Source organism: Gallinula chloropus (assembly GCF_964237585.1).
Source record: "Gallinula chloropus genome assembly, chromosome: 1".
NCBI lineage: Eukaryota > Metazoa > Chordata > Aves > Gruiformes > Rallidae > Gallinula > Gallinula chloropus.
In genome coordinates this window covers 117,263,955-117,279,784 of record NC_140085.1, presented here as the reverse complement: position 1 = coordinate 117,279,784, position 15,830 = coordinate 117,263,955, and the positions used below count along the sequence as shown (strand labels likewise).

Sequence of the window (15,830 nt, the reverse complement as noted above, 5' to 3'; positions counted from 1 at the left end):
CAGTGAGGAAATAGTTGCACTCTGTTATTCATACTAGCAACTTTTTCTCTGAGAGCACTAAAGTTAATTCTGAAAACTTAGTGGCATGTAAATCCCTTCTCTCTCAAAACAACCTTTGCAGTAGTTCACACTGGATTTGTGGGGTAACTTAAAACTGGGCTCACTATGTGATCTGCGTTTCAGAGTACTTTGCAAGTTCATTTCAGTGATCGTATCAGAGTACTTTCCAGACTATGTATTTCCATCCAGACCATGAGAAAAAAGCTGCCTCAGATATCTCTTTTGATTCACAACCCTAATATTCATGCTGGTGCATGATTATCTATCACTGGTTTGAACAAACTCTCATGAGAAGTAACCTGTTACAAGCATATACAAAAGTATAAAAGCATCTGATGAGCATTACAGTTTCTGTTATGAAGAGCTGTGTGCTTATTCAATAAGCAATGTAATTTCAATAATTCAAACCACATATTAGAACTACCCCCGCCAACTATAATTCCAATTTATTTCTATAAATACAATGGAAAAAAAAGATTTCTGCTCACACCCCCTGGTGCCTTAGACATTTACTTGACTTCCCAGCAGCCCAGATGAGTCTGCATCAAACAAACAAAATGTCAACGCTCACCATGCAAAACTCACTGAGAGTTCAAGAAGCCAAGTGCAACACTGCCAGGGATAGGAGAACAGCCTTGCTATGAACCCCACCAGTCTTGAGTTGCTTGGTATTGTCAAACCACATAATTGAGCATTTACTACTCCAAGTTTACATTTGGTCATCTGGGGATACCGTGTGAAGAAGCCACAGTACCTCCTAGACTGCCCTTGGCCTTCAGAAGCTGAAGTGAGAGTACAAGCAGAGAGCCAACAGCAGAAAAGCTTGTGAGTGAGCAACACAGCAGGAGGTAGGAGAATGTGATAGGAAAAGAGAGAGCTCCTCACAAGCGGCAAACTCCAGCCCTGTGTCCTGCACAGGCTCTGGGTCTGCAGGGGGTAACACATACAGTCTGTCAAGCACAGTTTCTCTAGTCAGTTCTCTCCTTGTCTGTGTTTTTCTCTTCAAAGAGAAAAATCTTTTAATTCATTGCTTTTCTATGCCTAAAAAAATGCTTCCTAAGAATTGCTCTTTCAAAGTCAACTTCCGATTGTTTTAAGGAGTTTGATTGACATTTCCTACTCATGGAAAAGAGTCCTTTTCTGTGAAAGAAGAGTCTCTCAAGGTATTTAATTCCAAACAGCTTCTTACCCCACAGTACCGCTCCTCGTTGAAGATCTGTGGAGGGAGGGGAATTCCATTTTGAGGCTTTTTTTCACCCGGGACATTCTCTCTCATCCATTTCCTGTTGTCTTCATCACCTGCTATGTCCATTTGCTGAAAGTCAATCTTGTTGGCCTCTAAAAAGCCCACTACTTCTTGCTGTTTCTTTTTGATCTGGTTAGAAAAGAGGAAAAACAAAATTCCTTCTTTAAAAAGAAAATTGTTTTATAAAAGCAATTGCTATTACATGCAGAACTAATGCAATTATGTCCAGTTGGACCCATTACTTCAGTAGCCCCCGAACTTTCTGAGGCTGAGATTCAACACTCAGATTCTCAGCACCCAGAGTGCTGCCACATACTTCCCTCCCCTCTGCTTCTTTCTCTCTTTCTATTCCTCCCTTTCTTTCTCTTTCTCCCTTCCTCCCTTCCTCTCTTCCTTCCTTTCTTCCCCTCTCTTTCTTTCCTTTCTCTCTCTCTCTTTCTTTCATTTGCCCTTGCATTCTTTCTCTCTCTCTCTTACTCTCTCTTTCTCTCCCTCCCTTTCTCTCTTCTTTCTCTTTTTTTCTCTCTTTCCTCCCTGGAAGCAGTGATACCTCCATCTAAAAAACGAGGCACAGCAGGAAGCCTCCTATTCTGTTCCCAGATCTGTGAGTGTGGTGTGCAGATATCTAAACTAATCCTGCCAGAGTCAGCACAGGTCTGAGACTGTACATATTCTCCTCAGCATGTAGCAGTCTCCCTTTTCCTACTCATTAAAGATGACATTTAGCTTTCTGTGAGCCATGTGTTTCTCTCTGTCCCTGTTCTTTAACACTAGGCATATTTTAATGTGAGTGAAAGCTCAGTGAAAATCCAGTACAGTTTAACTCTTGTACTTGAATATTTCCCATATTACAGAATGATGTTCCAGTTGGACCATGAAGAACATATTGCATACAAATAAAGCCTGTTACACACAGGCTTTGTGCCACCTAAAATTCAGTCATGGCCCTTATTCCATTTGATGCTAGGATGCAGGATTCAAGCTTTCAACATATCCTTTTACTTGGAGGATGTAATACTCACCATACTTCCCTATTAAAAGTACACTACGAGTAAGCAACACTTAAAGAACTTACTCATTTTCTATACATCTAATTTGTCTAAGAGCTGCAAGGCCAAACTTCAGTCCTCCAAGCACTGGGGCATTTGAAACAAGCACTCTGGACCAATCTGCACAAATCCTCTCCAGCTGCTTTTCAGTCTCAGACAGCTAAACTACTATCCAGCGCAATCACATTCCAGATGCAACTCTCTCCTCCTCCCTGTTATGTTACCCCATGCAGCAAGTTAGTGTCCTGAATAGATGGTAGCTAGAATGCTCTATCAAGGTAGTTTTTACATATGAGCCATCATATGATTTGAAACCATGTCGTCCAGAAGTCAGACATCTGAACAACTGAAGTTAAAGTGACACCAGGTTAGTGTAAATCAGATTGAGACAGACAGTGAGACAAGAAATAATTCATGGGCTATGGCATTTCTGTAATCTAATAAACCTGAAAAGCTGGAGTGATAGCCTATCACATTAGAAGAATGAATTTTCATGATTAAGGATAAAATTTCATTTTCTTGTTTAAATAAGGAAGCATCTATCTCTACATCTGTGCTTGCTTATAAAAAATGACAAACGTAAAATCCCGTGACAACAACAGAGGCCTGTGGTGAGCTACAATAAAGCACGTCACCAAAATGGAAACACTCATCCAAAGTTTTCAAAAGCCACACAGTCGGCAGATCTCAAAGGTGCTTATTAATACTCTTATTTTCACTTTTTAAACAGAGGTCATCCTCTTAACAGCTGTTTAGCTGCACAGTTTTCCGCAGAACACATTTCATCCGGTGGCGGAAAGGATTGCTTGAGGGACACTTCACCGGAGGAAGGGGCACCGTTGCCTTTGCATAAATGGTTAATAAAATCCCCACGAGCCAGTACTAAGAGCTTCACCGCATGTTCTGAAAGCCAGCGCACTCAAGTGCTGTCAGCTGCAATTCCAGCGTCAGCTTGTCTCTTTGGACACGAGCACTGAAGTAGATACGGCTCCTGGAATAGCTAGTGCCCCAGACAGTGCCTCCTCTGAGGAGATAATGGAAACTGAGCTACAGATTCTGTGCTCCCTTGCTTACTGTGGACGCTGTAACTTTCAGGATTAAACCTGAAACAATTCTTCTCTTCAGCTTGTGGTTCATAATACACAGGAGGCTCAGACAGCACCAGGATGGAAAGGAAAAATTAGGAGAGGGTTGTGGGGAGAAAAAAAAAGAACACTGAGGAAAAAGTTATATGCAGTTATGCCTGCATAAGGAGGCAAAAGCAAGATGTTTCTCATTAAGATAACAGCAATGAGCTATGCAGAAGATGCACCATGTCTTCTGGCTTACAATTACTGGGGTTTGGGCAGAGCGAAAGACTTGGGACACATGCTGAGTATGAAACCATAATGCAAGCCTCGTGTCTGCCTGGCGCAAGGTAGGTGGACAGCCAAAAGAATCTCTCCAGCAAACAGCACTCAGAGAGGGAAATCATCCAGGATTTAAGAACACAGAGGACATGCAAAGGTTTTCCCAGAATGGATGAGATTGCGGGAGCTTGTTTGTGCCCTCACATGGGTCTGTTGGCATGGGAAGAATTCAGATTACTTGGGCATAGTGGTAGTGAGCAGGATATTATTTCATCAATGTCATTTTCCCTTTCATCAAAGCTTAAGTTCCACCATCCTCAGCTGCTAGTCCCTTAAAATAAGAAAAAAAAAATGGTTTGGATAAATATTATCTAGCTAGAGTGTAAGATCTATAGATAATATTATCTTCACCTGAAGCATAATTAAATATTATCATCTATATCCTCACAATCCAGAGCATGTAGTTTGAGCAGTCACCTATGGCAGAAGGAAACAGTACATTGTCAACAACTTACAGCATGAGGAATTTTGGTAGGCAAAGTTCTGGTTCTAACCAGCTTCTGGTTCTAACGCCCTATGGACAAACCTATTCCTGACAATTATTCTTATTCACCACACTCTAACATCTGATTAGACCTGAAATTGATTTGAAATTTGAGCACAAGTTTATGTATGTCTAGATTGGCATTCACGCATGACAGCCCCCTACCCTGCGTTTCAGAGGACATTCATTCAAATAGTCTCCATTTTGCTCGTTTTTTCTGAGATGTGCACATTTAAAGGTGGGCAAGTTCACAAAATCTCACCAAAAATGCTGGGAATAAAATGAATTTAGAGGTTCCCTACCCATAAGCAGCAAGACTTTGGAAGCCTTCCTCCGTGTAAGACATGAATCGCCTTTTCTCTTGTGATTCATGGTACCCTAGAACCTTGCAGGATGTTTCCCATTTCTGAACACCCCCATGGATAGCAATAAAATAATTCTACTTTTTTGCCACTTGCCTCAAGCCAAGCATTTCATACATTTTAGTGCTATAAATAAGTGTCTCCATTTCTGCTTGCCGTAATGCATAGTTCAGTATCAGCTAAGTTTGGAGCAGAAAGATAACAAAGCTGAAGTTATTTTAAAATAAAACTGCTGTATTCATTTGGGGAAAAACAGAGAGTGAAGATTTGCCTTAGAGCCACAATGAATTATATCATTTGAGCATCTGATCCAGAGCACCGGGATGTTAACAGGTTTGCTGCGTTCACTTTTCAAAACTATTTATTAACATGATAACCAGTTGCAATTAGTAGTGTTATCGCGTAGGACACAGAATAGAAATGGTTTTCATTCTTTAGCAATGATCCTCTCCTGATATATTTTTTTCTTATTTTGAAATTCAAAATGAACAGCACATATTTGATGGAGATCAGCCACACTGAAGTGAGCACCAGAGCCACTAGGACAATTTAGACATCCAATTTAATCTCTGTAGGGATTAAATTAATTCTTCTGAGGAAAAATACTGTATAAGGCTGATAGAAAATTTGTTTTTAATAGAATTTTAGTGATATATTGAGGTTTCTGCTGGCTTCTTACACGAGTGAATTTTAAATAAACCAAAACTCATTAAAGGTTCATTGAAAGGATACCTTCCATCCATTTTAATGAGTAAATGTGGAAAACTACTCCAGCTGAACATCGTGTTTACTTGGCATTGCAGTTATGTAATCTGAACACACACTGCCTTCTGAGGTTGCTTCAGCCATACATAGACCCAATGCACCAGAAAGGAGGTGGATATAGAGGGGCGTATTTACCATTTAAAGATGCCATACCCTTCCTTCCAGCATATGTCTGGGATCGACTAACAGCTTTTGTGGGCTGCTAATGTACAGTGGAGATTGGCACTAATAAGCTTAAAACCCCATTTGAGTTCACTAGCACTAGCTATCTTTCTTACCAGTAATGAACCACCACAGTGGCAATGCTGAACAGCTCAAAATGGCTGGATAAAGCTTGCCTGTTGCTCACTGTTCAGCTCATACACATCCCTTCAATGCATTCCAAGAGGAAAGGAGTTACTTAGAGCTGCTAGCTGGGAGGAGATACAAGGAATGTGGACTGCAGAGGAAAGATCTGGGTTCAGCTAGTGCTAAATATATGATGCGCTTAGTTTTAATTGCGTAAGTGATCTCTGAATGTCAGTGTTTGATCAAAGCCCTGGTACAACTGCCTTGCTGGACTACATCCCAAATCCTATAGCTGGAGCACTGGCAGGTCGTGCCTGAGTCACACAAGATGACAATGGCCCTGCACACACATGCTGAATGTCTGCACTGGGATTTCAGTCTCAGTCACAACCTTCCCCAGAAAATGGATGAGACAAAGTAGGTAGGGAAGACTCTTCTTCTGTCAACCAAAGGATACCAAAACAGGAGACCAAAAAGGAGGGAAGTCATGAGGTTATGCAGGGAGGAAATTAGAAGGGCCAAAACCCAGCTAGAACTTGATCTGGCTACTGCCATAAGAGACAAGAAAATATTTCTATAAATACATCAGCAACAAAAGGAGGGCTAAGGAGAATCTCCACCCTTTATGGGATGCAGTGGCAAACATACCGACAAAGGATAAGAAAAAGGCTGAGATACTTAATTCCTTCTTTGCCTCAGTCTCTAGCAGTAAGACTGGTCATTCCAGCCCCCTGATCTGGAAGATATGGGTGGGGAGCAGAATGAAGCCCCTATAATCCAAGGGGAAATGGTTAGCAACCTGTTGCACCACTTAGACACACACAGGTCTATGGGGCCAGATGGGGTCCACCCAAGGGTACTGAGGGAAGTGGTCAAGAGGCTTGAGTGTGGCCTCAGTGGTGGAGTTTGCAGACAACACCACGTTGGGTGAGAGCGTTGATCTGCTCAAGGGTAGGAAGGCTCTACAGAGGGATGTGAACAGACTGGATCGATGGGCCAAGGCAAACAGCATGAGGTTCAACAAAGCCAAGTGCTGGTTCCTGTATTTCAGACACAACAGCCCCCACGCAATGCTACAGGCTTGGGGGCAGAGTGGCTGGAAAGCTGCCTGGCAGAAAAGAACCTGGGGATTTTGGTCAACAGCCATCTGAATATGAGGCAGCAGTGTGCCCAGATGGCCAAGGAGGCCAACAGCATTCTGGCTTGTATCAACAATGGTATGGTCACCAGGAATAGGGAACTGATTATCCCCCTGAATTTGGCACTGGTAAGGCTGCACCTCATATACTGTGTTCAGTTTTGGGCCCCTAACTACAAGAAGGTCATTGAGGTACTGAAGCATGTCCAAGGAAGGGCAATGAAGCTGGGGAAGGGTCTAGAGAAGAAGCCTTATGAGGAGCAGCTGGGAGAACTGGGGTTGTTTATCTGGAGAAAAGGCGGCTGAGGGGACACCACATTATTCTCTACAACTACTTGAAAGGATGTTGTAGTGAGGTGGTTGTTGGTCTCTTCTCCCAAGTAACAAGCAACAGGACAAGAGGAAATGGCCTCAAGTTGCACCACAGGAGGTTTAGATTGGATATCAGGAAATACTTCTTCACCAAAAGGGCTGTCCAGCACTGGAACAGGCTGCCCAGGGAAGTGGTTGAGTCACCATCCCTGGAGGTATTTAAAAGACATGTAGATGTGGCACACAGTGACAAGGTTTAGTGTTAGACTTGACAGTGCTAGGGTAACAGTTCAGCTTGATGATCTTAAAGGTCCTTTCCAACCTAAATGTTCCATGATGCTATGAGTCTACGAAAAGACTGCCAATACAAAGCATATGACAATTTATAAAGCTGCTTGAGCAGTAACTGCTAGATTACAAATTACCAAACCTGCAGTTTATGACCCCCCCCCCCCTCATTTTTTTCCCCTTGCATCTGAGGTTTCTTATAAGAAAAAAGAATACTAAAGTGTGGGTACTAACTTTGGAGCCTCGGGCTTAGTGATAGGCTGGTGAGACAAGCTGATGAGAGAATTGCAAACTTCCTCTGCCATATTTCAATTTGAATTTCAGTGAATGACCCTTGGTTTATTTTCTAGAGATGATGGCCCCATGAACAGGGAGTCTTCTGTGGAGCTTTTCAACTCTGGAAGCTTCTTAAAGGCATGGAGCTTATGTCAGAGAGACAGAGATGTAGTTACAGCTATGTGCAAGCACCAGCCAGTTTGTTTAGCCATGTCACTGGGAGTGAGTGACTGCCAAAGGAAAACTGCAATCTGAGATCATCTGGGAACTGGATATAAAAGGAAACAGTCCCTTCCCGGTTCCCACCTCCCACAGACTTCCAACCTCCCTACTATTCACATGCCCTTCCCTTCAGCTGATACACTGTGCTGACAGCTACAGCAGTAGATCTCAACACTAAAAATCATCAGTATAGCATTTCAAGAGAGACACACCCCAAAAGAAACCCCAACCAAAAAACCCGTGAAAAACCAAAACACAACCCCCACAAAAACCTAGGGAAAGGGAGGGGGGTGGGGAAGAATTTCTTTCTGCATAACTTTCTTCTGCTTACTTTAGCTCCAGGATCTTTCTTAGACAGAGCTCCCCTTTTGCAGAAGCAGTGTCCTAAAGTCTCTTTTAAAAACAAATAAATTAATTTCTACCATAAGCTATCTACATTAGCTTTGGTGACAATACCATATCCGCTTTTTCCTTCTTCAGTGAAGATATATTGCATATACTTTTTTGAACAGAAGTAAATCTCTTAAGTGACAGATAATTTATATGTAAATGTTACACCTGCAGTAAAACCTCGCATGCAAGCAAGCCTGCATTAATATGAATTCTCTACATCTTGAGCAGCTTTCAAGAATAAGATGCGCAATGCAGACTATAAGAAATTCAGTGGTTTTTCCCTATACAAACTCAGGTTGTCCTGGGATCTTCTAGGCTAATTTACCAACCTGATCCCAGCAGAAAGAGGAGTAGGTTAAATAAGACACCTACCGCTGTAGACCCCGAAGATGTGGCTACAAAGACTTTGATCACCATGTTGACAGTGATGAAAATGAATCAGCAGAGCACGCCTGCTATCCACAAGTCACCACAGTCCCAAGAGGAATCCAAGCGCTTGGCAGCTCCTGGGCTAAGCCGGATCCTAAATGGATTGCCCCCCCACATCCCCCAGCAGCTTTGGCCCTCTCCCCCTCCCCGTGGTCCCGGGTTTTCCCACTTCATTGGCTCTTAGGTATTTTGGGACGAGTGGCCAGTAGAGGATTGGTTAGTAAGAGGAGCCCTAGCGAGGGGTTTGCACCTGCCCCTGGCCTTATTGCATTAGATTGACAGGGTAGCAGTCCAAAAAAGGCAAAGGAGAGTAGTGCACCAATGAGACAGGGCTGGAGAAATATTTGGGAGAGGGGGAAGGGACAAGTGATAAGGGAGAAGGGACAGGGAGAAGGTAACTTAGTGCTGGGGGCAATCACAAAGCCTTTGGGTAACGTTTAATGTTCCATGGGCACTGTCACAGCTATCTCCTGCATAAAAGGACTTGTGTTGTCTCCCTGACTGCAGCAAGGAGGCTTGTGAATAGTAGCTGCAAATTTTACATGATAAAAAGGGGAAGGAGGAAGGGGAGGGCAAGGGGACCATAGATGCAGGAGTAATTATAGCAGAGATCATATTGAAATCAGCCTCAGCTACAAACGCTCTCAGCTTTAAAGAATTCAGATCATCATCCACACTGCAGGGCTCAGGGACTTCTCTGAAATAAATACACGTCAGTACACTTCCTAATACAGAGGAGGGTGATTTGGTTGTCACCTACTACCCCAGAGATGGTCACAATTCAGGGGCTGCCTGCAAGTGTTTGCTTAAGGAGGTATTTGAGCATGAGAGGTATTTTAAGAATGTTAAATGGTAAGAGATTACTTTCAATTTTTAAGGCCCAAATTTGTTTCTGCCAGAAACATGCCACTGAGCTCAGTAAAGCTGACTATATGTCAGAGGTGAAACTGGACAAGGTTTTAGAAAGTGCTTACACACATTTTAAATGTTAAGATTAAATATAGCAGTATCCAATCCTGAAAATACTTAAAATGGCATATAATACTTTCTTTCCGGAAATTGATTAGGTAGGGCTTAATGCACAATAGTAAAGATGCTCAGGACAGTAAGATTTTTGTCTGTGCAAACCAATCTGCAAAGTTGGAAACGCAGTATTCCATGTATGGAACAGGGATCCTGAAAAACCTTGCTGAAAAACTAAAAATAACAGTATGGGAAGTTTGTGTTGTTTACTGTGGCTCACCATCTGTCATTTCTTTCTTTTGAGCGGCAATAGGAAGTCCAGCAAAAAGAAAAACCTGTTATATTTGGTTGTTTTCAGAGTATTTTCCTGAAAAAAACACCAAAAAAACCCCCACCTCAGTGCAAAAATATAAATTATTGCCAGAAGTTGTTACACATGCTTGTTTCTTGGATGCAGGTATAGGCCAGTAAATTCAAAGGAAATGACTGGCTGTTTGGAGCATACTGTTTCCATATTAATTTGTTTGGTTACTTGTGCTCTGAAGAAGTACAAAGGATGTAGTGGTCACTGCCTTCAAAGCCACTCAACTATCGTGATACTAGTAACTAATACTCAAGGCGGTAAATATGAGGTCCTGGCACAGGCCGCCCAGAGAAGCTGTGGCTGCCCCATGCCTGGCAGTGTTCAAGGCCAGGTTGGATGGGCCACTGGGCAACCTGGGCTGGTGGTTGCGGGCTGGAATTAGATAGGCTTTGAGGTTCCTTACAACACAAACCAGACTGAGATTCTATTGAGTCCATGGTCAGGAGTGGGCAGATTTTTCCAGTTAATGCTCTCGCCTGTTCTTCACACCTGAAATACCCACTGAAGTACACAGGGAAAAAAATAGGATGTGGGCAAAGCCTCTCTCTGCCTAGGCCTCTGTAGGTGAGGGTTTCAGGCACAATTCCCATTGTGCCCAGCCTTGAAGAAAAACACTGCTTGGGCTGCTTTCATTCCAATGGGTTCCTCCCCCCCCCCTTTTTTGGTATAAAAATGTTTCATGTAAAGCCGAAGCCTGTTGGATTCGGGCTGTGCACCCTCAGAGCACACACCACACTACACAACATGATGTAACACAGGGCCTGCGGCACCTCCACGGCCACCATGAAGCTCCACCACCTATACCTTATGGCGCAGAGGGACCAGCTGCCTGCGCACCTTGTTGTCAAATTCCCGTTAACACCCCAGAAATTAGAAAAAGAGGGTGGAAACACATAGGCAGACATCGCTGCAGGGTGGGGGGCAAGGAAAAGGACTACACCTCCCAGGGTGCCCCGCGGGCGCCACCCGTCCCCATGGCAACGTGGACGCGCGCCTGACGGCTGAGGCGGCCGGTAATGGCGGCGGGGGAGACGCTCGGGAGGGGGTGAGAGGGGGCCGGGGTGGGCAATGAGGCCGTGGCAGGGAGAAGGTGGGGAGAGATGGAGGATCCCTGCCTGGGGCTGTTGTCCCGCTCTGGACTTGGAGAGCAGAGCAGAGCAGTGTCAGGCTGGGTGTCAGGGTGTGGGGCTGGGAGTTGAGGTGCTGAGTTTGGCTGTCAGGGTGTCAGGGGTGCCTGGGCGTGGGGCGGAGGGGCCGAGAACTCTGAAGCGATTGCGGAGAGCAATGCGGCAGTTGGACCCCTTCAGCACCTTGGGGAACCCTGCACTCAAGAGGGTGGGGGAGCTGTGGCTTGCATGGACTACACCAAGGAGCTTTTTGGGGCCCTTGGAGGAGCCCAGAGGCAGGTTCGAGGGTGCTGGATATGCCCTCGCCTTGCTACGTGAGCAGGGGTCCTTGGCACCCAGTTTGGTTCCCCTGAGGCTCAGGGCTCAGCTGTGAAGCCGAGGAACTGCTGCACCACGGTGGGCTGGGAAGGCAGGGAGTGTTCTCCCGCCAGGACTCCACCTACATTTACTTACCCTGTTGTTGCACACAGACTACAATTTATTCTTCCCCATGACAGTTTTGCAGCTTTTCTGCACTTGAAATGGCATTTTCATCTTTGACTGATAGATTTGACCCTAATTATTTTTGTTCCTTTCTTCCTTCAATACACATTCTGCTAGTTTTTATCCATTCCGGTCACCCTTCAGCTACTGCTTTTTTAAAATTTCTATAGTAATATCTTTAATTTTTCTGTTTCTTGCCTGCATTTTGTTTTTCTATCTTCTCCTTTTCCATTCTATTTACTTCTCAACATCTGCTCTTGCAGCTGGATGGTGAGGTTCAGCCCACACTTCTCATCAAAACAAATCAATGCAGTGGTTTTAAGTTTAATTTAAGATAATTTGATTTAAAGACAATTTGGCCAGAAAGTGCTGACAGTGACAAATCAAATTTAAACATAAGTACAGAGCTGTGTACCAAGTTGGCCTTTGCCTAATCCTCATTTTAAAATGTGAGGTCTCATCTCTTAGGTGTTATCACAGCAGCTCAAATTTATTAGGATCCTGGGGATTCCTCAGTCTTCCGCAAGGAGGAGTTGTTCATGTAAGGCAATGAAGAGTAATGCAACTGTTTTGATTCAGCCTTGAACGTTTTCTGCAAGCCTAAATTACACGTTTATATTTTCTCTGGGAGTTATGGGATTCCCTTCTTCCCCTTAAGAAACGTAATTGAAATCAATTTAAAATAAAATGCCACCACAATGCAAAAATGCCAACAAAGGAGTTAAAATGTTCTAAAAATGCCTTCTAATTTCTTTTTAGTGAAGGCTACTTTTAAAAATCCAAACTAAAATATCATTTTCACCCCTCTCAAATTTCTTCTACGTAATTGCTATGCTCCCTTTAGACACCACCAGCCCACCCACACCCCCAAATACACAACTTATTTTACTGGTGGTTACAATTGTGCATCTATGTAACTATGTGGTCTTCACGTGGTATGAAGAAAATGAAATGGATTGAATGATAACCCTAGAAACAATTTTTACCAGAACCAGGGTGTTTAAATAATGCTGCCAGGAGCATGAAGTATTCTGTTCTTCCACTCTCCAGTAGCCTCGGTAGAGAAAAAAAATTGAGGTTTAACGGATATGTACAAGGGCATAAAATATTAGTGAGCATTATATATTTTATGTTAAATATATGGGGGTTTTAGAAAGCCAAACAATCAGGGGGGTCATTTTGTTTTAAAATTGTTTTAAAATTGAACTACAGAAAAGACAGTTCCAGAACAATGGTACTAAGAACCTGATCAAATAAAATTACATCATCATCTCATCAGAGAACCACAATGTCTGACAACAACACTGCATTACAGGTGACATTTTCCAAACCATATGGGTGCGTAGACATGGAGATAATTGTCTTTCAAAAGCAAACAAATGTGTTGAGTACAGGTAGGCCATGAAAAACTTGTTTTCATTACAAAACACATTGACATTTTCCCTAATGCTTCTTCTGAAATTGTGCAGAGGCACTCTTACTACACTGTGAGGTTTTATTTGGCAAGATTTTTGGTTTTATAAATTATTCTGATTTGAAAATAAATAAAATAAGCAGTATCCCAAAAGTTTTAAGAAAACCTTTATTTCAGTCTCTAAACCAGGCACTCTGCTGTGCAGCTTTAGGTGCTGATATATCCTTTACCTTTAATGTTAGTATGGGAGCTCAGATTTTTGTCTTTCTATCTCTAATGCATAGGTTAATTTTGTGATTTAATTTGTGATCTGAATATTGAAAATTGGACTAAATTATATTTTGATGACATGAATGGACAGTTAAAAATACTATAAAAACACAGAAATATCTTGTTTCCAGAGACCTGAACAATTATTATTTTGTACTGTAAAAATTTTGTAGGTATTGAGCATAAATATAATTACACTTCTTTTATATTGTGTTAATCATGGAGCAAATGTATACATTACAGGAAACAAACTGGTGTCTCTTTACATTTAAATGAAAGTACCTTGTAAATCTTTACAAATTCTTCAGAAAGCTCAGTAACATTCTGATTCCTGATAGGTTACGGAGGTCAACTGTTAAGCCTTTCCACCATAACACAGTGGTGAACCCAGATTGTTGTTTCTTCTGTATTTCAGTAGCAGAAGATAATGAGTCAGACCACGGCACAAAAAAAAGCCAGGATACTAAAGATTCCCCAAAGCACAGGAGTGTCAGAAGCAGCAGCTGCAGCAGAGGTAATGATTGTAGGTGATGCAGTGGAGAGCAGAGAAGTGAAAATTCTCACACTAACTATTCTGAGGGCAAGTCAGTGACTTGCTCTGAAACACCTAGAAGCAGCAAATATTTAGAAATATCAGGAACTGAAGAGACAAATGCACAGGAGGAGGGAAGGAAAATGAGAAAAAAAGGACAGCATATATTTCCCAGAGACAATAAAATAGGTACTTTGTTTTCTGGTAGTAATAAAATGAGACTCTCTTGAAAAATACAGCCATTCCCTTTCTTTGGCAGTTTTTCAGTAATTAGGAAGACAGGGAAAACATTTCTTTTTCAGTGAATAAAAATAATAAATCTTGTTTCAAACACTGGGGGTGGGAAGAGAGGTAGAGATTCTCTATTTCATTATGCCACAATCGTCTGGGATCCAAGAAGCAGGATAATCACCTGAGATGTGGGAACACCTTTGCAATTCTTATTCCTCAGTTTTAAACTGAGGACTTGAACGTGGCTCTCCCACATACACTGCAATTTCTCGTTTTGCCCATGTATCACATGGTGAGTCTGAAAAAGCCTTTCTGGGGGAAAGTTACTCAAAAATTGTATGTTTGCACAAAAGTGCCAGTTTTGACAAAAAAAAAAGCCATGTTCAGGCCAGCTTAGTCATGGTGTACCATGAAAAACTAAGCTTGTGCTTCAACAGAATGACCATATAGCACAAGTATATTCTCCTTATGTTAATGCTAAGAGTGAAGAATCTTTCCATGTCTGCATGTTTTCATATCTAGACCACACTTCCTTAAATCCCACCATGCGATGTCAAAAAATGAGTTTAAAACCAATGACCCTTTTCCTGTTTCCTTGAAAATTTCATTTGGATCTACCAAATCTACAAGGTGCAAATCAATGTAAACAAACAAAAAAACTCCACAAAAAAACCCCCATCCCAAAACAAGGGAAAAAAAGAAGACAAGAGAGGAATCACTGATTATTTTACTGATTCTTCTATAAGTTACACACTGCTGTCAGTGAATCATTGGCATGAAACTCACAGACCACAAAGAATAACCAGAATTTTAAAATCTATTGTTAGAAGAATCATTATTGGCTACTAGCTGTGTTGGATATTTTAAATTGATATTTTTGCTTGTTCATGGCTACTTGAATTGACTAGTGTCCCAGGAGCACAATTATAATCTACATTTTCATCCTGTATAGACCTGTATAGATTTTACAGTATTTTTGTCAGCTTTTGCACAAAGGTATTTTCCCATTTCTTTTACATCCTCACATTCCACTCTGGCAAAATAAAATAGTAATGTAATGGTCGGGCTCATTTTGCAGATATTTGTGTGACAAGGCTTGTGGTTATGTTGCAGTCTTTCTGCAGTGGAACCCTATTGCAGAGAACATGCAGGTATGATACTTGCATACTTTCCATTTGCTTTGGTTTTTACCCCTGGTTAATTTTATTTCACAGCAGAAGGTCTTGAACTGTCTGACCTTGACTGACTGCTATGATTTCTACTCTGTTTACTTGAACCTCCATGATAGTTCTTCTTAATCCATTTAAATCATATGTATGAACAAGGTCCTACCAGCTTGCCCCCGCTTGCTCTGCTCTGTCAGCAGGACCATCAGAGCAAAGACTGGTTTGTATCCTTAAAAGCTGTGGTACCTTGTGTACTTCAGGAGCAACAGCAAAGGACAGACAGCATGACTGTTCTCCTCCACACCATTCCAGCTTCACTCCATTATCCTTGATCCTACCTTATCGTGCCCAATTGTGTAACTGGCCCCCATCATACTTCCCTCTAAACTTGCTGCCTCGCATGCCAGGCATGTGGGTCTCAGGGCCCAGACCAGGCCCCAGGCCCTGCCTTGGGGAGGGGAGGAGCAGAGCTGGACTGAAGCTGGATTGGAACAGGGAAGGCTGTCAAGGCTGCTGCCAGCAGGGAAGGGCAGAGAGAAGTATCGCTGGTGTTGCTGCT

The 15,830-nt window shown here is 42.5% G+C and overlaps 1 protein-coding gene across 1 annotated transcript in view; it reads right to left on the bottom strand.

The window, feature by feature from the left end:
- Positions 1–8,807, bottom strand: part of SH3BGR (SH3 domain binding glutamate rich protein) — a 30,383-nt gene extending 21,576 nt beyond the window's left edge. Inside the window, exons 1-2 of the mRNA XM_084278508.1 lie at positions 8,665–8,807; positions 1,250–1,435 (exon numbers count right to left, since the gene is read on the bottom strand). Coding sequence (XP_084134634.1) covers positions 1,250–1,435; positions 8,665–8,709 — 231 coding nt within the window. The 5' untranslated portion in view covers positions 8,710–8,807. The remainder of the gene's footprint in view (positions 1–1,249; positions 1,436–8,664) is intronic.
- Between the last annotated feature and the right edge of the window lie 7,023 nt (positions 8,808–15,830).